General features: G+C 43.0%; 1 protein-coding gene across 1 annotated transcript in view; it reads right to left on the bottom strand.

The window, feature by feature from the left end:
- si:dkey-110c1.10 (unconventional myosin-Vb) overlaps positions 1 to 19,187 on the bottom strand; it is a 44,214-nt gene extending 25,027 nt beyond the window's left edge. The window contains exons 1-30 of the mRNA XM_034179191.1: positions 19,158 to 19,187; positions 18,809 to 18,952; positions 18,043 to 18,153; positions 17,769 to 17,937; positions 16,152 to 16,296; positions 15,410 to 15,566; positions 15,197 to 15,340; positions 15,017 to 15,098; positions 13,512 to 13,619; positions 13,282 to 13,394; positions 12,927 to 13,195; positions 12,741 to 12,822; positions 12,237 to 12,377; positions 11,884 to 12,015; positions 11,706 to 11,789; positions 11,494 to 11,607; positions 11,302 to 11,399; positions 11,125 to 11,211; positions 8,899 to 9,219; positions 6,872 to 7,028; positions 6,470 to 6,709; positions 6,163 to 6,366; positions 5,970 to 6,063; positions 4,618 to 4,766; positions 4,364 to 4,549; positions 4,182 to 4,282; positions 3,986 to 4,103; positions 3,023 to 3,131; positions 2,094 to 2,216; positions 1,831 to 1,982 (exon numbers count right to left, since the gene is read on the bottom strand). Coding sequence (XP_034035082.1) covers positions 1,831 to 1,982; positions 2,094 to 2,216; positions 3,023 to 3,131; positions 3,986 to 4,103; positions 4,182 to 4,282; positions 4,364 to 4,549; positions 4,618 to 4,766; positions 5,970 to 6,063; positions 6,163 to 6,366; positions 6,470 to 6,709; positions 6,872 to 7,028; positions 8,899 to 9,219; positions 11,125 to 11,211; positions 11,302 to 11,399; positions 11,494 to 11,607; positions 11,706 to 11,789; positions 11,884 to 12,015; positions 12,237 to 12,377; positions 12,741 to 12,822; positions 12,927 to 13,195; positions 13,282 to 13,394; positions 13,512 to 13,619; positions 15,017 to 15,098; positions 15,197 to 15,340; positions 15,410 to 15,566; positions 16,152 to 16,296; positions 17,769 to 17,937; positions 18,043 to 18,153; positions 18,809 to 18,952; positions 19,158 to 19,187 — 4,164 coding nt within the window. The remainder of the gene's footprint in view (positions 1 to 1,830; positions 1,983 to 2,093; positions 2,217 to 3,022; positions 3,132 to 3,985; positions 4,104 to 4,181; positions 4,283 to 4,363; positions 4,550 to 4,617; positions 4,767 to 5,969; positions 6,064 to 6,162; positions 6,367 to 6,469; positions 6,710 to 6,871; positions 7,029 to 8,898; positions 9,220 to 11,124; positions 11,212 to 11,301; positions 11,400 to 11,493; positions 11,608 to 11,705; positions 11,790 to 11,883; positions 12,016 to 12,236; positions 12,378 to 12,740; positions 12,823 to 12,926; positions 13,196 to 13,281; positions 13,395 to 13,511; positions 13,620 to 15,016; positions 15,099 to 15,196; positions 15,341 to 15,409; positions 15,567 to 16,151; positions 16,297 to 17,768; positions 17,938 to 18,042; positions 18,154 to 18,808; positions 18,953 to 19,157) is intronic.
- Positions 19,188 to 22,188: the final 3,001 nt, after the last annotated feature.

The raw sequence follows: 22,188 nt of genomic DNA, 5'->3' as shown, positions 1-22,188 counted from the left end.
GGAAAAAAAAGAATGTCTCGGTACCATCCATCCATCCATCCATTTTCTTCCGCTTTATCCGGAGTCGGGTCGCGGGGGCAGTAGCTCAAGCAAAGCCGCCCAGACCTCCCGATCCACACACACCTCCCCCAGCTCCTCCAGGGGAACCCCAAGGCGTTAGTCAGTTAATCAGTTATATGATGTTTGTCAGTGTCGTCTGCTGAAAATCAGCCCCACACCGTGATGTTCCACCTTCAAATTTCACTGTTGGCCTGGCGCTTTTTGGTCTGATGTGCAGTGACATTTATGGTGTGCAGGGGAGATGATGGTCTAGTGGTTAAAGTGTTGGGCTTGAAACCAGAGGATCCTCGGTTCAAATCCCAGCCTGACCGGAAAATCACTGAGGGCCCTTGAGCAAGGTCCTTAATCCCAGAGTTGCTCCCGGTGTGTAGTGAGCACCTTGTATGGCAGCACCCTGACATCGGTGTTTGGATGGACTGCTAGGATGGACTGTTATATAAATGCAGTCCATTTACCATTTGCATTATGGCATCCAAAGACTTCGGTTTTGGTCTCACCTGTCCACACTATGTTCTAGTATTTCACAGGTTTGTCTAAATGTTATGCAGCAAACTTTAAATGAGCTTCAACATACTTTTACTTCAGCAATCGACTGCTGCATGGTGAGCGTGCACACAGACTGTGGCAGTACTTATTGTTTTCTTTGAAACAATTGTACCTGCTAATTCCAGGTCTTTCTGAAGCTCTCCACAAGTGGTCCTTGGTTATTGGACAACTCTTCTGATAATTCTTTTCAGTCCCCTTTCAGAAATCTTGCAAGAAGCATCTGGTCATTGCCGCTTTATGGTGAAATGATGTTCTTTTGACTTCCAGATTAGGGCCCCAGCAGTGCTCCCTAGAACATTCAGAAGTTTAGAAATCCTTCTGGGACCAATGCCATCAGAATGTTTTGCAACAACAAGGTTGTGAAGATCTTGACAGAGCTCTTTGCTTTTACCCATCCTGAGATGTTTCTTGTTTGACACCTTGGTAATGAGACACCTTTTTATAGGCCATCAGTTGGGACTGAACCAGCTGATATTATTTTGCACTGACAAAGGGCAGGATTGCTTTCTAATTACTGATAGTTTTCAGTTGGTGTTTGACTTTCCATGCGTTTTTGCACCTCCATTTCTTCAGGTGTTGAATACTTTTTTCCTTTGTTATTTCACATTATTACACCTGACTTAGTGTATGGACATCTATGGTTTGATTTCTTTGTATGTGTGGATTACTTGGGTTGTTGCCTACATCTGGTGAAAATTTAATATCAATAGCACCTTTAGAAATATATTTATTGAGAAAAATGGTGACGTGTTCAAAACATATTTTAGCCGCTGTGTAGATCAACCGATAGATAGATTCGGCAGCTGTGTTTGGAGAAACTTTGCCTCTGTTAATGTTTGTATGTTTCTTCACCACTTGTGGCATATAGAACTTTGTGAAAAAGAAGTGAAGAAATCTTGACTACAATGTGCAAAAGGCACATCAGAAACTAAACTAGAGCCTGGCAGTAGATAAAAGTTGCTCCAAGCAGCCTGTTTCTAATCACAGACACTGAAGGGACATGGGTATCTCGGTGGGTTCTCTCACGTAGTGTTGACATTGCAGAAGAAAACTTAGCTTTTGTGAGGGAAGGAGATGGCTTAGTTTCCCGTTCTGAGTCCGTTTCTAGCTTCAGAGTTATGTGCCGAGTTGTGTCAGTGACCGCCTACCTGACATGATGTGACCTGGCCTTCCGTGCTAAACCTCTGCTGTATGGCATAATAACAGCTTCAGCACAGAGGTTACCTTCAGGGCCGCCTTCATGGCGGTGACAACGGTGCTGCAGAGGGAACGTGCACGGGTTTGGTCTCCAATGCAGTCTGCCTGGCGTACGCACAGCATAGCCACACTGGCAGGCAGGCCCGGAGTTAAAGACAACGCCACGTCGACACGGACGTCTGAACCACAAAGACAGAACACGACAGAGACGACAAAACGTCTGTTATTGAGGGGTGACACTTCGTCCACGTGAGTCGGCCCACCGTCAGGAGGATGTAAATGAGCCTGACCTGTGATGAGGTTCTTGATCAGCTTGCTTTCATCTCTATTTCTACATTCCAGCAAACCGGTGAGGGTTGCTTGCTTTGGCAGGGATGGAGAGAAACCCTCTGGGGTCAAAGGTGAGGAGGGAACTGAACAGGAAAAACATTGCAATAACTGTAAGTTTGATGTTAAATAGTTAAAAGAGGAACTCAGAGATTTTACAACTTGGACTCTATGGGCTGTAAGATCTGCCTTCACCTGCGCTGCATGAACACCCTGCTGTTTGTGTTTCACCTGATGCTGAAACCAAAACCCAGGCTCGGAGATCAGGGACTTTAAGGCTTCTGCTGGACTCTACGTCTGCCTTAAGGTAAATAAGATTGTGTCCCACGACCTCATTTAACAGAACGGGACCGACCTTATTACTGTGCAGGTCCTGATACGCCTCAGAGCTTTTAAGATTGTTCATTGCCTCCCCATCCAAAGCGATAGCGTTCATCTTCAATGTTGTCTGGGTGTCTTGGTGGCTTTCCTCACTCTTCTTGTTCTTGCACAGTCACTCAGTTTTTGAGAACTGTCTACTCCACACAGATTTACCATAGAGCGCCATGCTGTTTGTATTTCTTCATAAATGATGTAAATAAAGTCCAAGACATATTCAGTGACTTGGAAATGTTCATGTATCCATCCCCTGACTTGTCTGAAGAAAGCTGTCAATAAAACTGATTATTTGCAGGTATTATACCAAAATGACCCATTACTTATGCAACCCATCATCTTTCATTTCTATCAATGATATACTTATATCATTTTAAGGAGGATAATTTTAGAAACTTTAATGTAGAGAAGGCTGAATTACTTTTTTGTCTTTGAAATGGCAAAAACAAATTAAAATGTTTAAAAGCCCAAAGGGGTGAATATTTTTACAAGGCCCTGTAAGTAACTGAACTTTCACCTGCTTGTGTCACAATCCTTCTGAGAGTGACTGTGTCTCGAAGCTCCTTCAGCTCTCTCCTCAGTCTCACACACTCGTGCTCCCTGGCTGCGAGCAGCTCCTGCAGAGCCTTTACATGTACAAATATTCACTTTTACAGTTCTGAGGCATTGAATACAACACAGATGTACAACAGCATAATCAGACTACTATATTAATTTATTTAAAAAAGAGGAGGGAGGTAATATTTTGAGGGTAAAAACAACAACAACAAAACATTTCCAAGTTTAAAATGTTGGGTATTCATTGAGATTATAAAGTTGCAAATTAGCAAGAAAAAAGATTGAAAATTGACAAGAAAGAAAAGGGATGTTCTCTGAGTTTACCAAGTCACAAATTTACAAAAAAAAAAGTTGAATATGTAAGGGGAAAAAATCAGTTTAGGAAAAAAAACATGGATATTCTCTGAGATCACAAATTCATACATTTGTAAGAAAAAAAAACCTCAGAGATTCTTCCAGGTGGATCACGCACTGCATGCCAAACACATACAGTTAACAGCTGGAACAAGGCTGCATATTAATATCCCCCCCCCCCCCCCCCCCCCACACACACACACACACACACACTTTTTTCCTCTCTCTTTCTCTGGAATGTGCACAAACAAACCCTGTTTCATTCACATAACATATGATAACTAATATGACAATATTATATGCCTGTTTAAAGTGACAGTTGACTGTAGGTGTCTGGCATGTGGTGTGTGATCTGAACTATTGTGGTTCCAGAATATAAAAAAAACCTCCCAATGGTTTTCTTTTCTCATAAATTTGTGACTTTGTTCTCGTAAAATCGCTTTTTTTTTTTTCTTGAACATTTATGGCTTTATAATCTCACAGAAGATATGAGATACTCAGACAGAACAGGGGTTTGACAAACAGTAACACTCCTGCACCTCAAACCCGTGCTCAAGCGATTCCTTACTTGCTGCGTTGTTGCTGCAGAGGCAGAACCAGTACTGGTGTGAATGATCTGGCACTGCAGAGCGTCCAGTTCTTCCTCCCACTGATGCTGCTGGTTACGCAGCTGTTTCTCCAGAAACCTGTGAGACACGAACACAGTTTGACAGAAAGACAAACAACGCTGACACTGATGGAGGAAGGCTTTAGAGCTGACTGACTTGTTGGCCACTCGGACAGCGTCGTAGGCATGTGCCAGGTCCTCCCCTCCCATCTTCACGGCCGGGTCCTTGGCCACGTCCATCCTGTCCATCAGCTGGTCCTGTCAGCACAAACGCAAACGTGGAGACTTCCAACGCTTTTACTGTCTCAGGTGATCTTATCAAACCTGCCACACGCTCACCATTGGTGTTTCAACTTTCCAGACAAAGGCGCCTTTCTCCGCCGTGGGTGATGTCACGCTGAACCTGCGGAGCTCCTCAGGAGACGGGACAGCAGATGACAGGGGTGAGGGGAACATGCGGGTGGAGGGAAGCTCTAGGCTCAGACTCTGGGTGGAATCTGTCCGTCTGTGGCCCTTAAAGTGCTGCTGAAAGGTGGAGAAAAACATGATGGAAAAAAATGACAAATACAGCACAGTGTACTGCGGCTGTGTACCTCACTGAGCAGAGTCATCTCTCTGAGGTTGTCATATCTCTGCTCCGATCTGGTCAGGTCTCTCAGAGCTCCCTGATGCTTTCTCCTCTCCTCTTCCAGCTCCGCCATCAGCGCTGCGTTAGCCAGAGTCACAGCCTGACGCACGAACTCTGCGTGCACATGAATGAAGAACACAGATATGTGAGGTACAGAGTGACCACGAGTAACAAAACTCTTAAATACATCTCGTTTTTAACCAAAAAATGTACCATCTGAATAATATGTAATGTCATTAGCATATTCATAGAATTCTTCATGTCTGTGTCAATATATACAGCATGTTCATTCTGAGTATGAAAGTTTCTTATCAGGTACTCTTTAGTAATGATTGTTGGAATGACTTATGACACCCTAATATGAATACTGGAGAGTGCTCTGAGAACAGATATCTCATAAAATAAAGATCGATGAAAGCAGGATTACGCAGAAGACTATTAACCCTGTTTTCTTGAAGCTTGGTGACAGGGTGAGGTGTGGGCCAAGGAAGAAACCATTAGAAGTAAAGGGTGAGTCCCGTACTATTTTTACTGAATTTCAGTGGATGAGCCACAGCATGATGACGTAGTGCGGCCAGTTCCTTTCCTCACCACCTTATCCCTTTAATGGTCAGCTCAACCGTTTGATATCTACTGCATTACAAAATGTGAGGGTATTAAAGGCTTATTCCTTCCCCAACTATGAGTCAGGTGCCCCTTTTATTACCGGGTGGATGGCATGGAGCATCAGGTGCCAGTCCAAGCCAGTGACTGCAGGGGAAAGTACTGCTGACAGCTCGGATGGTCCTCAAACCAGCATCCTTTAGGGGCCATTTAAGACCAAGAGAACAATTATGAACTTCAGCAGTGTCTGGGGTGGTATCCCTCGCGCTTATCTAGGTTTGTTTCCCAGCAGCTAAGTCCCTTGTTGACTTAGTTGGGGTGGGGTTGCCCTGTGTGCCTACATCTTTGCCACACATCAGGGTCCCTGAGGGTGGTGCAGGGCTGATGAAGATGGTGTGTGAGCTAAGACGATACTACTCTGGGTCCCACTGCACTGCAAGGTGTAAAGATTATAGACTGTCCCCAGTTACCCACAGTCACAACTACAGATCTGCTACAGATCCTCAGTGGGATTTGGCACAGATTTACCACCGGATACCCTTACTGATGCAATTCCAGTTCTATGTACATGGAAAAATGTGAGCAGCTCCTAGGATTCCCCAAGCAGACTTCTAGCCAAGTACTAATCATAAGCATTTGACATCTCACAGGATCTGAAGCTTTAAACTTGATTTTCTCCACAGTATGATACCAACAAAAAAAAAACCCCCAGACCCTCTTGTGCTTTTTCCTTTTCAAGCAAGCGAGTAGAGAGATCTTCTTTCTCCTCCCAGACACTGTCCTTTTCTCTCTGCAGGGTTTGTAATTCCTTAAAGGTAGAAAAATGAAAGTAGATCATGAAAAAGCACAGATACTAATAATGATGCTCACACGTGGACTAAATGAGCCGCCTTTCACACAGGCCTACTTGTGTGAGCCGAAGGATTTCCTGAGCAGCCTTCTCCTCAGGTCTTCTCCGTTCCTCCACCTCCTTCTCAGGTGTGACTGGGATGAGCTGCACGTGTTTCTGGCTTTCTAGCTTCTGGATTTTCACTCTCAAGGTCTCCAGTTCTGCCTCTCTGGCTTCTCGTTCTGTACGAAGGGTCTCTCTCAAAGCAGCACTCTCTCTGGCCTGAACAAATAAGACCATGTGAACACCAAATGACTGAATAATATGGATATTTTTAAGCATTTACAAAGGTAAAGAGCTCACAGCATTCAAACTCTGGACTCACCTCCTGGTCAAGTCTCAGCTGCAGCTGCATCACTTTGACTTCCATCCCCTTGTTCAGCTCTCTGTATCTGGCCACCGAGCGGGCCTCTGTCTTTAGTTTCGCCAACTCTCTCCTCGCGGCCCTTCGGCGCACGCAGCACTGCATGAACACCGCTGCGGCACGAACCCGCCTGTACGTGTGCCGTGCCATCCAGCCACGCACTCTCGCCTGAAGTAAGACAGCAGCTCGCTCCGCCAGCAGCTAAAGAAGCAAGGACACAGATTTTAATCAGCACAGGTACTCAGTCATGTCAAGGTCCAAAATGTCCCACCTTAAATGATCCACACAATGTAAAGTAGGCGGTACCATGGTACCATGAGTGGAAACACATGGTACCAGTGCATGCTCTGGTGCAGACCTGACCTGTCTGCATTTGCGGCGTGCCTTTGAACCCCTGGTGAAGGCCTGAATGGTAACAGTGGCCTGACGAATCAAGAGGAACATCTGTCGCACAACCAACATTCTATAGGTCTTCTGCAGGATTATGGCCACCTTGGTGTAGCGCAGAGTTTGTGCTAGCCTGGAACCAAATCAAGAAGAGACCAAATGCAAAAATGTAATTCACAAGAATTAAACAATTTGTCATTCATCCATTTTTTGTTACCTGCTTATTCCAGTTAAGGGTCACTGGGGAACTGGAGCCTGTCCCAGCAGTCACTAGGCAAGAGGTCAGGTACACCGTGGACAGATGTACGGTCAGTTTAAAGTTTCCAATACGTGACCTGCATGTCTTTGCAAGTGGTAGGAAGCCGGAGAACCCGGAGGGAACCCATGCAAATGTACAATTCCACACAGAAAGGACCAGGTGGGAAGCGATCCCACAACCTTCTCACTGTGAGGCAATAGTACCAACCACTAAGTCCCCGCGCTGCCCGAAACAGAGTTTCTGATCGTCATAATAAATAAAAACAGCTTCATTTAAGTGCAAAACAATATTGGAGTTGAAATTAATTAAATCAAATGAAACATTATTACTTAAATCCATAAAATTAACAATTGCAAGTATATTGAAAATAATAATATTAATTGCATTTAAAACCCCTTTGTTTGATTTCTTAGAATGAAGGATGAGCTCACGTTTTTTGCTACACTAATCCAAGAATCACTTCTATGAAACAGATTTGTTTCAAAGTCACTTGTATGAGTTATTTAAGATTATTTGCCACATTCATCAATTTTCCCATATTAAATTTTTTCTTCTTTGGACCAAACACAATTTCCAAATGATCCAGAGCTCTTGTCAGAGGCCTGAGCCTACTTTTCCCAAAGTCACTAATATCACAGAGCACTTATGTGAAATCATCCAAAATATCTGTTAAGAGAGCAAATGTTTTCGATATGGAAGCGATAGTTTGAAGCCTTGATGAGTTTTTGTGACAGTAACTCTTATTAACTCTGTCACAAGGCTCACAAAGGGCTCATGTCAAGCATATGGCTCAGAGATCACGTGTGTCCAAACGGTATCCAGACTCGCTGACAGGTTATCGCAACATAGATGCACATCTGTATGTCTGAAGCCCAATTTAATGTCGCTCTGCTGAATTTCGTTTGTGCCAGGAGGACTTCAGATTCAGTTTACCCCGAGGCACTTCACAAAGGTAACATCTAATCATACCCCCCCCCCCCCCCCCGAGCAGGTACACTGGCAACGGGGGGGCATCTCAGGCACTAGATTGGGGGAAGAAACCTCAAGCAGAACACACTCAGTGGAGCGACCATCTCCTAACTTGCAAAGCTCTTCTTTTTCTTCAGTGTCATTTTCTTAAATAAACACCGGAGCATGATTATGCTAATTTGGATTTGCCATGGGCGTGCATCGATTTACACACAGGCAGCATTATTCATCATTTATGAAGTTATCTGAAATTCGGCACCTTTGCTTAATGTGATGTGACGCTTGTGTGAATCCATCATACAAAATAAATAAATGAACAGAGATAACCATAAGAATCTGATCATATTCTTACACGATGTCCGTTGTTAACCATAAAATCTGTGAGATGTGCAAACTGAGGCAGGATGGTGGCTTAGTGGTTAGCACTGTTACCTCACAGCGAGAAGGTCGTGGGTTCAATTCCAATGGCCTTTCTGTGTGGAGTTTGTATGTTCTCCCCGTGTTTGCGTGGGTTTCCTCCGGGTGCTCCGGTTTCCTCCCACATCCAAAGACATGCGGGTTAGGTGGATTGGAATCTTTAAAATTGTCCTTAGGTGTGTGTGTGGGTGTGTCTGTGTTTGTTTGTCTGTTTGTGTGCGACAGACTGGCGTCCTGGCGTGGGTGTACCCCGTCTCGTGCCCTATGACTGCTGGGATAGGCTCCAGCCCCCCGCGACCCTTAATTGGACTAAGCAGTAGAAGATGAATGACTGAAAGGTGCAAACTGAAGCACTCACCGTCTGGCCAGAGCTCCTCTGCTGTATCTCTGGATGGTGACGGCCGCACAGCGTCTCCTCTGGTAGGTGACCCGTGCCAGCCATCCTCTGAGCCAGCTCTGGATGGTCACAGCGGCTCCACGCAGCTTCTCTTCTCTCAGCCTCTCCAGCATCGCGACCTGACCCGCCCGCAGAAACACCTTGGTCTTTCCAAAGCGGTACTGCTCAGGGTCCGGGATGAGGTGAGGCACAGCCTGCCGGCACAGAGCCTGGACCTGCTGGTGGGTCTGATGTTGGCCAAGCAGAATACGGTACCTGCTGAAGAACTCCTCATATGTCCACCTGCAAAAACATGTCGTAATTTCATTTGAAAACATTTTTAAATGTGATTTATCATCTTTCATCTTATCTCTAGTCCTATTTTACTTGTTAACACTGTTCTAAGTTGTGTTTTTCCTTTATTAGAGAAAAAAAGAATTGTGTCCAATAATGAGGTTATTTTTGGCCACTTTGTTTTTTTTGGGGGGGGGGGGGGGGGGGGGGGGGGTTGTTTTTTTTGTTTTTTGAATTATTAACAGGGTGACTCAAAAAATAACATTATTTCCCACACAAAACATACAAAAGATAAATAATTCAAATCTACTGTAATTTCAGAAATATTTGTTTGAGTGTTTGCTTGTTGGGCAGCACGGTGGCTTAGTGGTTAGCACTGTTGCCTCACAGCGAGAAGGTCATGGGTTTGATTCCCGCCTGTGGCCTTTCTGTGTGGAGTTTGTATGTTCTCCCCGTGTTTGCGTGGGTTTCCTCCGGGTGCTCCGGTTTCCTCCCACATCCAAAGACATGCGGGTTAGGTGGATTGGAATCTTTAAATTGTCCGTAGGTGTGCGAGTGGGTGTTGTTTGTATGTTTGTGGCCCCGTGACAGATTGGCATCCTGTGTACCGTGCCTTGCACGCTATGACTGCTGGGATAGGCTCCAGCCCCCCGCGACCCTTGATTGAACTAAGCGGTTGAAGATGAGTGTGTGTGTGTTTGCTTGTTTGTTCTACCCCTCCTCCAAAAGCCAATTTCCACCAAATCTGTAGTGTGCATGCAGGTTGACCCTTAAGGCATTTGTTTAGGCAAATGTCAAGGTTACTGGGGGTCAATGGTCAACATTAACATATGTCCACCAAGGCACACGTGTTGGTGGGTTCTGGAGTTGCCCAGGAGTCAAGGTTATGTCTGCCTTCCAGGTCATTTAGCTGATTTTGTGGTATGTCATTGAAGGTTGATCCTGAAATGACAGAGGTCAAACTATATGATTTTCAACCTGATTTGGACCAAAATGTGTCACCCACTTATGGATTCCAGGATTGCTACATGCAAAGTCAGCCAGAAGTCACGCATTTGTTTTGGTGAAGGTCAAGGTCATTTGGGTCAGGTGGGAGCTTGTCATAATCATTACAGTCTTTATACACATAGGTTCCATTACCTAGTAACATAAACGTTGGCTGTGGAGTTGAACCACATAAAAATGAAAAGTTACAACATTTTTAAAAATATTTTTAAACTGCCAAAGGATTTATGATAACCAGTTTTTACATCCTGCCTGTTCTGGACTAAATACCACAAATTATGTATGAAATAACAGTTATTTATTATGTTAAAAGATGCCAACATGGCCTAAAGTGAGAGGTACCATGGTCCTCACATATACCCACCAGAAACAAAAATGTTGGAGTTGAATATGCGGTAGTTTTTACAAAGTTACTGACAGAAATTTTGCAAGCACACTGACTGACTGTATTATGCCTGTGCTGGTACTGCTAATTGTAGGGAATAAAGTACTTTGAGTCTTTGCGTAGATATGACTGAAGCCACAAGTTTAAATACCCTTGTAAAAGTAGTGTGTCATAGTGTTTAAAAGGTGGGTTAATGCACTACATGTTAATCACATGTCCTTTACAAGTGGATGTATTCTTTAATACACTCTAGTGGGTGTACTTCACTTCTCTGGATTTGGTTAGGGGATAATGAGTGTACTTGTACTTGTAGTTTATTAATTGCTTGACTGCACAGTTGTGTATTTATTGTGTGGGTTGTGACATTTTAGCAAACTGAATGCGATTAAAGTGCCTACAAAGTCTTTACAAAAACCAAAAATTAAAACTGCTTTTCTGAAGCTACTAGAAGCACCAGTGGCAAACAATACAACAATTGTGATCCTCAGAAACATTAAAGTTTGATGTAAGATGCATTGAGTTACTTGGATGGAAAACCTGTAGCACTGATCCGAATGGTCTCCAACACACCGCAGGCTCTCAGCTGCTGCACCGTCCTCTGAGGGTCAAACCTGAGCAGGAAAAGTCCTGATGACTGGCTGACGTCAAACACCAGCATCTGCTAACTGACACAATGACGCGTGCTGCTTTAAGAGACTCACATGAACGGCTCTTTGAGGTCATTGGGTTTAATACAGCGGACGTAATGTGGAGTGGTGCTGTTCAGAGTGTCCATGAGCAGCTGGAGAGACTGACGGAACTAACAAATAAAGCACAGCTGAAAACGTCACTGCTCCGCCCCAAACACACAATCGAAGGGGAAATTACAGCTATTTAAAAAAGAAAGGCCTCACCTGGAAGCCTACACTCAGTTTATGTTCTCTGTGGGCTTTTTTCGGAAAGCGAACACTTCCGTTGGACACAGAAGACAGAGTCCCCTGCTGGAACAACTCAGCCACCAGCTCAGACTGACACACACACACAGCAACACAAACCAACACCAGTCAGCAAGTCGATGCTCGACCTTAAATCAGTTTATTCGATTGGAAATGTAAGACCAAAGCACCTGACTTGCTCTCAGAATGTTAATGAGTTCCTCGAAGACGGTGTCTCGATTCTTGTCTAAAAAGCTGTGACATTCGTACTGAACCTGGTGTTAAAATAAAATAAACAGATAATAACAACATGCATAGTGATACGCAAACAAACGTCAACTCCAGAACATGTCAATCACCGTCACTCACCGCGTCAGCGAAGTGCAGGACGACAAAGGCACTGTTGGATAGGCGGGGCTTCCCAAAGTGAGGGTGGGGCTTGTTGTTCAGATGCTGATCATACAGCTTCAGCACCCAACTCTCATCCGAGCCTTTGGGCATCTAAACACCCACACGAGATGTAATCGTCAAAACAACAATTTCACCGATTTTCTTGGACGACAACAAAACATTGTGTTCTTAAACTCTGATCTTTTCATATGTCATTTCATGCACTTTCAAAGATTTTTTTTTTTTTCACTGTAATATCTTGTTGCGTCTGAGTATGTGAGGCGATGTCCTCTCGGGTATTTTAAATAGAGAGAGATGGACTCCAGACTCACCCTGCACTCCTCGTCTAACAGATCAAAGAGGCCCAGGTGTCCCTCGATCAGACTGATACACTGCTGATTGTCACTGAACTCGATCCTGCTCCACACCAGCTCCTCCTGGATGTACTCCTCCTGCTCCAACTGGAATACATGCTGCAGACAAATACATTTTACAAAGTGAAAAATGAAAATATATTGACCATAGTTTAAAGAAGCAGACAACCTGCACCCCCACCCCCGCCGCTAAAAGGTCAGCATTTTTGTAGTGCCTTTCCATCTAGCAGATGGTGATGTTCATCACAGTAGACTACGGCACCGTGTGCACTTACTATATAATGTATCTGGGGTCAGGACACTGATGAACACATGCACCCATTTGAAAAAATAAGTAAATAAACAGAAGGACACTCAGAGAGTATATATATCTGCACCAATGAACCAAAGACGGTCTTGAAAACAGCCCAGAGGTTTAACCTCTGCACAACCTGCAGATAAATATCTATTTACCCCACTTACCCGATTGAACTGCTGTTGTAGTTTTTCATTAGCATAATTTATACAGAACTGCTCGAAACTGTTCTGCTCAAAGGTCTCAAACCTGCCAAACACAGAGAAGCTTTGGTCAGTCTGAGTTTGACATCTGACTTCAGAATAATATGTCCTATATTTCCAGTATCAAACAGTCAAAGGTCAGAAACTGACCCGTAGATATCCAGCACCCCTATGAAGGATCTGGCTCGGTCTCTGTGGGTGCGCAGAGCTGAGTTGAGCCTGTGGACGGTCCACGTGAACAGCTGTCCATAAATGTGTTTAGCCAGTGCGTTCCTGGCTTCTGCTGCCTGCTGACTGGACATGGGTTTGATCAGCATCTCTCCTCCAACTGTGAGCCTGCGATGGCACAGCCAGTGGGCCATCTGAGGGCCGTCCACTCCCAGCAGCTTGGAGAACACAGCCAGAGAGCCGTCGTCTGCCTGGACAACACTCGAAGCGTGAGTGTCACATGCAACAGATAAAGACAAAAGAGGCTGCTACAGTCAATTAAAGAAGAACATGTTACATCAGTATAACTGCGGTCAGAACTTCTCCCGCTGGCTCGGATGGCAACGTTCCCCAGATGTAGCACAGCTGCCAGGATCCTGAAGAGCTCCATCTGCTGGTCATTTTCTACACCTGTATTTACAACAAAGAATTTTCTTGACCTTCCAACATTATTAAATGACATTAAATCATGTGTGAATCTGGAAGTCTTGGACACACTGTGTGTCTGTTTGAACGATTATATTCTACCCAGAATGCTGAAAGCACTGCGAGTCTGCTTGAAGTCCAAAAAATCATCAGTACCAGGTATCTGCATCTCTTCTCCCTGGCTGGTGTAGCGGAAATACTCAGGTGGACCTAGTGGAAAAGCACATAATACACTCAAACTAGATGAATATCACACATGAAGGGATGAATAGTTTTGCTCTGGCCAGAGGATCCGGTATCAATCTGTATGTTGATTTGGGACGACTTTTACTCCGGATGCAAATCCAGATCTACACTGAGAATGAGGACACAGGTGACCCTGAGGTGGGAACCTTCACCTTCTGTTTGAAAGGCAACGTGTACTAACACCACTCTGCTGCCCAACAGATGGCACAGTTAGAGGAAAAAAAAGACCAAAAAAAAAAAAACACTTAAAGTACAGCTTTGGAACTGAAGGTTCTACTTGTAAACGTTTTGTGACGGGGCGATGTTTTGAACTGAACAGTTAGTCTAATGATAATCAGTCATTTTGTTTGTCAAGGTTAAAAAAAGTAATGAGCTGACAGGTGCTGGATGTAATCCTTTAACCATCCTCAACAAGAAAAGTCCTTGAGCTTTTTCTGTTACGCCTCCTGGTGGCTGTTAGAGGAAACTGCAAGCCACGGGGGGGGGGGGGGGGGGGGGTCCAGTGCAAACCCCACTTCAACCAAATTCTGTATTTTTTTTTTTTTTTTTTTTTTTTTTGAAGCTTTGGGATATGTTGAATATGAAACAAAATGTTAAGAGCAAAAATAAAGAGAAACTACTTGCACTACTTATGTGAATTGAATTAAACTACATTTTGGAGTATCTTGCTAGTAGTTCAGTTTATTTTTGCATAGTGATTCAAATTTGTTAAATTTCTTGAATGCCAACTTTCATGCCGTTGTCAACTGAAGCCACAAACATGAAAGGACAGGAACTGTCTGTCATTTTTATTTTATCATTGATTCTTGACACTAATGTCACGACCCTTTGACCCTGTTTGCCTTTCGTTCCCTGAACACGCCCTGTCAGGTTGCCAGTTAGAAGAACAGGCCAAGTTGATATGTAGTAACTGGTAATATAACTGTAACGTCGTGGTGGTTAAATGGTCACCTCTGGAACCTTAACCTGAGCTGGTGGAGGAAGAATCACTGCGGCCTCATTTCAGCAGGTTTATGATCCTGAGCAGCTCCAACATGTGAGCTTTGAGACACCTTCCACTGTGAAGATGTCAAACACTGTCCTCAGAACACTGCAAGTGTGCACATGTGCATGTGTGTGTGTTAACTAGTGCACATTTGTGTGGAGTTTTGCACTAAAAGGCTGGTTAGGCCTTAATGATCAATAATTAGACCTCTTAAAGGTTTTAAAGTACATGATGTTTTTCATCCAAGTTTTAAGTTTTCCATATCTGAATCAGCTGTGGTGACCCTGAGTGACAGTGGAGAAGCTGAAAGGACACACCATTTATGTGCAACCTTTAACCCATTTCAACTAGACTAATGTGTCTGATTGAGACTCACCCAGTTTTAGGGATCTCATTTCAGGCAGGTCTCTGGAGGCACACAGTTGGTAGAAGATGTGGTAGTTTCTTTCTGCTGATGCCTGACATGGAGATACAGAATGAAATATAACAGTTATATACTGTTTAAATTTAATTTGTAAGCAAGTAAGAGTCTCGTATTTTATAATGTTTCTGCTACCTGGAAGACCACTCTTGACTTCTCCAGGAGATACGTCCTCATGCTTGCTCCGATGATGTCCCCCTTTCTACCAAAGCCGATCTCAATATATTTGCCAAACCGACTGCTGTTGTCATTCCGAGTGGTTTTTGCATTCCCGATTGACTGTAGATAACAACTTAGTCATATTTTGGTTCTATCTTTGAAGAATGTATGTGACTAAGTCCAAATTACCTCCATGATAGGGTTGGACGCCAGAACCTTCTCCTCCACACTGGTCTGCCTCGCAGCTCCACCAACCACAGCAAAGTATCGCATAGTGAATTTAGCCGAGACGGTTTTCCCCGAGCCAGACTCCCCGCTGATGATAATGGACTGGTTTTTCTCCTCTCTATACACAAACATTCTGACCATCATTTCCAAATCATAGGCGCTAAACTCAACATAGCCAATTTTTGTTGGCCTTTCAACAGATGCTATCGTGGCCGTGGGACAATTTGGGGTGGGGGAGCTGTAGCAGTGTGTCCCACAAAGCCAACAAGAACACATCCAAAAAGACTATACACAGTTTTATAAATGTCACAAAACTTGTTATATTTCATTTAAACAGGGAACAGACATCATCAGCATCAACAAATGCTAGAAAAAAGGTGAGGAAGTCATCCAAATAATATTACCAGATTCCGTTTTAGACTATAGCGCTATAGAATATTTATTCACATTTATTACTCTCAAAAACCTCAAACATTAAAATTTGTATAAATAACAAGAAAATAATTTAATTTTTTTAATACATTTATGAATTAATTTTAGGATCATATTTTTGTAATCTGGCATTGGGTACTATGACATCTTCTTTTCCAGCACCCGGCTTCATACGGCTATTCCCATGACTACGCTGTTAATGAGATAGTAGGAAATGCTTCATACAAACTCAGAGTTCCTCCTTCTCACACCATGAGCCATGAACTCTGACCTGGTCATGGTGCGATAGGCTTCTTCGGCCACAGCAAATATGTGAGGTTCCATGTCGGCCATGTCCTGGCCGCTGTAGGCATCAATCACCTCCTCACCATATATGGGCAGCTCGTCATAAGGGTTGATGGCCACCAGCATGATACCTGGACAGACAGGCGGCTAGGTTTGGACAAACGGACAGGACTTTACGTTTAGCCAAGAAACAACATCCCTCAATAGATAAGGTTGGAGAAAGATGTTTGCGTACACTTCAATGCCTGTTTTATTTCAGTTACAAAGTATTTAAAAATAACAGATACAAGATGGGTTCTTTACGTCCGACAAAGAAATTGGAGGTTATGTTTTCACCCCTGTTTTGTTTGATTGTTAACAGACTGGATCCCACAATTTTTTTATATATCATTATGAACTTTTTACTGAAGATTCATATCCTGATAGGCAAGAACTGATTAAATTTTCAAGGTCATAGGTCAAAGGGCACACTCAGGAAAAATCTTTGAAAATTGGAAAAATTAAAAATCTCTAACCTTGACATTGAAATAATTTTCAAATTCATAACTCTGTCAAAAAAGATCAAATTCCTTTCACATTTGGAAGCTTGATGTAGGATGGCATCCTTTATCAACTGAGTTTGATCCGGATCTGATCCAGTTTACAAATTTTGTAGCCATTTAAATTTAACATTAAAAACCCCTTTTAATATATATTTCACATTATATCTTAATCAAACGTGTACACGCCAAAACGCCAAACATAACTCAGCAAAAATGGAGGAAGTATGTATTCACAATGCCATAATAAATAAATGGTTAATGCGAATTTTTTAAATGAAAAGTCTCCACTTCACCCACATCTTAACTGTTTTGATTGCCCCCATAATGTACAAAGACAAAATTAGAAAAATTGTATCCTTGTTGAACTACTTTTGGACCTGACTGCCCTTTTGGCAACCTTGATCTTTGGACAGTCTGCTCCAATCATCTGCAGACAATCACCCAAGGAATGTTCCTGCAAGGTTCGGTGAAAATCTGTTCACCCATCTACAAATTATTTTGTACACAGTCAGACACAAGCGATTACGATGTCCTGCACTTCCACTCAGTCTGTAGAGTATCTATGTACTCAGCACTCAAAATGCATGTTTGCACATTTGTAACAAATTGTCACCCTGTCATATGACATTGTTATAATATTATTGTTGTAATAAATATCATGGGAGAATTACATAATCATATTATTATCATATCATTTGGGTGGATCCTCTCCAAGTCATTTATGATGTCATATGGCATCACATGGTGACATTCAGGTTGCATTTTATTTGCCTGTTGATATGCACATGATGTCATCTTTCTATTGCTATAAGTTCACCGCCAAGGACGGACACAACAAAACAAATTCGACAAATAATGTAAGAGGACAACAAGGTTAAAAAATACATTTACAGATAATGTGAAAGCACTTTTACAAAGTTTGGCAGTATGGTTCTGACTGAACCTATAACCTGCTGGAACACACATACGATTATGATCATGAATGTGTCAAAACCATCTCAAAGACCAGATGCCAGTTTTACTCAGACAATCTCGTACTTTGTCCTTGCAGCAGCACTCACCACAGTAGGTGTAGATGCTGCTGTAGTCCAGGAATCGAACCTTGAGGTTGTGCAAGACGGCGGGCTCATGCAGGAAGCTGAGGGCAGTCAGATCATTCTCCCCCTCCAGTATGTCAGGGTTCCCCAGTGGAGGCAGATCGGACAGAGACACCACTGGGTAATGTACTTCCTGAGAATGAAGGTGGAGTGTTTGTGGGCAGTTTTAAGCCTTTATAAAAGTCAAAGAAAGAATACTTGAGCTGGTGATGCCATGAGGCTTTGCTTTGTGTCTCACCCTGCCGTCTGAGAGCTGCAAGCGGAGCTGGCTCTTTGCAGGACTGTAGTCCTGACATAGCTTGGCCGAGACCCAAACCGCATCTGGGTCAGGAATCCACACACTTGCCCCCTAGAAAATCAACACTTAGTTTCAAATGCCCCAAACTTGGCATCCATCCATTTATTTTCTGTCAGGGTCCATGAACACATCACACTTCCTGGCTCCGCCCACACAGATCATTCATCACCCTTCAGCATAAGAGGCTCTTAAACACTGTTAAAAATTAACACCAGTCATCCTTTAGTCACTTTCCACCCCCATGAACAAGTTTAATGACTGGAACACCGGCAGGACCTTGGGGCTGTCGCAGCTCGATACTTCATTCACAACCAGGTTTGAAAAACAAGGATGAAACTAAAACTTTTAAAGTGATGATCTTTAATTAGAATTGCTGTAATTAAAGAATGTGCCAGCAACAGAATAAAAAACCTCCTCCCAATGTAAGCAGAATTTCCTCTTAAGAATTCATCTCCTGCAGCAATGGTGGCCAAGTGGTTAGTGCACTTGGTTTCAGTGCGGAAGGTTCCTGGTTCAAACCCCACCCCTGCCACATTTCTCCATGAAATCTGGAGTTGTGTCAGGAAGAGCATCCGCTGTAAAACATGTCAATTCAACATGTAGATCCTCCTCGGATTTGCTGTGGAGACCTTGAGTGGAACAAAAAACATGGGAACAGCCAAAGGGTCTTACTTTCTGACAGTGCAGCATTATTTTTCAGTCTTACCTTTCTGTACAACTCCAGTGTCGCCATCTCAACCAGTGAAGCTCGGAGGGGAGACGTCACATCTGACAGAGTGACTTCTATCGCCTGCTGTCCTCCTCTCTGCTTTGTTGTCAGGTGACAGTGTTTGCACTTTGTCCAGGCTCCCTGCAGAGGCCGGACCACGGTCAGGTTAACTGTTAAACTGTGTGAGCAGCAATGACTGGTGGAAAAGGTTCATACATTTTGACACTGTGAAGTTTACCAAAATTAGGAATAAATAAAAAAAAAAAGAGCAGTTCTCTTGATGGCGACAGGACAGCTGGGCAGGTCCTGAATAGACCAGAAGTCTATTATGCAAATGATAACTGACGCATCGCGCCATGGGAACTGCCAATCCCATGGTGCCGAATATTCCAGTGAATGTGCGGGTGTTTGCACAAACAAAATAATCCAAGAAACAGCTGTATATCTGTCTAAATCAAACCTTTGAAAATCTAAAAATGCTGTTTTTGTCCCCAAATAACACGTGCAAAGTGATTTACAAGACATCTCTCGGAGATGTAGCATGCACGCCTGAGAAATGCAAGCGAGAAAGCCAATTGCCCGTCGCTGACATTTGTAGCTAATGTGACCGTAGGGTTATTTATGGTGGCATTCCAGTTATACTTGCAGGTCAGAATTTCCTACTTAATCCCCCTAAAGTCCTCTCCGGGAACCATCACCTTATCGTGGTGCAGTGGTCTGTGTGCCCCTTGATCCTGAGAGCTGTGTTGTCTGGAGCCTTCGTGCTCCTGGTAAGGTCTCACAAATTGGTCTCAGGCGAGGGGCCAGACATAAGAATGGTTCACAATGACTCCATGAAAAAAACAAGGAAGAGGAAACGTGACCCGGCCCAGAGGAAGCCGGGAGGGGGGTCTGCAGCCTTGCCTGGATGGAGGGCCCGTCAGCGAGTGCCTGTGGACCAGGTTTGCCACGGAGCCCGATCAGGCACAGCCCGAAAAGGCAAGGTGGGCTCACCACCTGCGGGGGGGGGGGGCCTGGGGTCGGGTGCACTGTCCCATGGGTGGCAGTGAAACTGTTTTCAAAAAGCAAAAGGAAAGTTTGGGGTCCCCTGCGGGAACTGTTGGGATAAGCTGTTGATGATGAGTGATGAATTCCCCTGAAGTCAGAATTCCAACTTGTTCAAACCTCACATTGGCTTCTCCGAGCATCAACAGTAATGAATGGTGCAGTTTTTACAGCGATTTAATAAATCATACATACAGCGGCGCCCTACTGCTGTCTGCGGACAGGTTGCTACGGAATTGTTACGCGTGAAACAGCTAGTGAAGGGCAAAGATCAGTTAACAGCATCCTTGGTTCAAATCCCACTCTGACTGTAAAATCACTCAGGGCCCTTGGGCAAGGTCGTTAATCCCCTAGTTGCTCCCGGTGTGTAGTGAGTACCTTGCATGGCAGCACCCTGACATCAGGGTGAATGTGAGGCATTATTGTAAAGCACTTTGAGCATCTGATGCAGATGGAAAAGCGCAATATAAATGCAGTCCATTTCCCATTTTCTATTTTTTTATTAGCATAATAGCTTTTCAGCAAACTTTTTTTTTTGTAAGTTAAAAACATCATGGTTCTTCCTGTTGGGAGTGTGAAAGTGACACATTGTGCAAAGGCCAAGAATCACCTCACAGAGATTGAAGAACAGCTCAAACCAGAGAAAATGCATTCATTAGATTATTAAAATTATTGTGTTTTTCTTAATATTTCTTTTTAAATGAATACTTTCTGGAGTGTGAATATGTTGGAGGTAAACTACAGTTTATTTAATTTAGTATTTTCTTTATGCACATCTTTATCATTATCTGATCTTTTTGGGACCCTCCACATTTACATGACAAATTGAAATTTTTAGACTTCAAGTTTGTTTTCTGGGTTTTGGTGTGGGGCGGAGGCGCACAAGCCAAAATTATATAGGCAGTAGCTTCTGTTTAAAGGTGAAACACTTTATTAGTTCAGCATTAATACAGTTAACTTTTCAATTTCAATTTATTCAATTTATAAAGCGGCAACTCGCGACAGCGTCCCCCCAAAGGGCTTCACACGAAACAATTCAAAAACAATTTAAAATAAATTAAAAAACAAAGTAAAAATCAAATTAAAAGATTTAAAAAACACAATAAAGGAGTAAAATTAAAAGAATTAAAAAGGATGCCAACACAAAATGCTAACCATAGGACTGAGAAAAGAACTGCGTCTTAAGTCTCGTCTCCACAGAATCTGTCTTATCGATGCTGGGAGACCATTCTATAAGAGAGGGGCATGATAGGAGAAGGCTCTTTGACCCACAGACTTTTTCTTCAACCTCTGAACACAAAGTAGTCCTGCATCCTGTGAGCGCAAAGCCTGGGCCGGTACGTAGGGTTTAATTAAATCAGCTAGGTAGATCGGTGCCAGTCCATGAACAATTTTATAGGCAGAAGATTAGCAGTTATCAAAGCTTTTTGCTAAGCTGTGCCCACTACTGGACATACAAAAACAAAGTGGATATCACTTAACCAACATTTAATCGGTTTATCCTCAATATATGCCTTATCTTTTCAAGTTACAACATATCATTTATAGTTTGTAAGTCATGTTAAACCACAGGGGATGGACTCGCATTCATTCACAAACTGCACTGCACAAGGTATATACACAAATAAGCTTTTACAAATGGTGGATTCCCAACATTGTGCTTCTTCGACAATAAATAAATAAAACTAGAGTGCAAATCTCCACCAACACTGGTTTCCAATTCCACAAATTTTTACCTTGGAAAAGATTTTCAAGATCCAAAATCCTGTTAGAAGTGACTTTTCATCAGCTAAAAATAAAAGCCAAAAATATAGATCAAAGGGGCTTTTCAATGTTAAAATCAAGTATCTGCTAAATCTGCAGTACGGATCAGATGCAGATCAAACTTAGTCATTGAGAGCGCCAGTTTGTACCTCATTGTCACAAATGAGAGTGATTGAGGCACTTTTGATTAAGATATAATGCAAAATGTACACCATGGACTTTTCAATATTAAATTCAAATATTCCACAAAATCAATAATCCAGATCAGATCCGGATCAAACCTTGACAGGTGATAGTCAGTGCCAGTCTGCACCTCACTTTCAAATATGAGAGTGGTTGAGGCATGTTTGATTAAAATATAATGTAAAATATGAATTAAAAGAAGTTTCAATGTTCAATTTAAATGGCCATAAAATATGTGATCTGGATCAGATCCTGATCAAATTTTGTCAGTTGATAAAGGAAACTATCCTATATAACTCTATAATATGAAAGAAATTTGACTTTTTTGACAGTTATGAATTTGTTATGAATCGTTCAGTGTTAGGGATTTTTCCAATTTTTGGAGA

The sequence above is a fragment of the Thalassophryne amazonica genome, chromosome 10 (genome assembly GCF_902500255.1).
Source record: "Thalassophryne amazonica chromosome 10, fThaAma1.1, whole genome shotgun sequence".
In the NCBI taxonomy this organism is placed as follows: Eukaryota; Metazoa; Chordata; class Actinopteri; order Batrachoidiformes; family Batrachoididae; genus Thalassophryne; species Thalassophryne amazonica.
The sequence above is the reverse complement of the archived record's forward strand: the minus strand, read 5'-3'. Positions and strand labels throughout refer to the sequence as shown.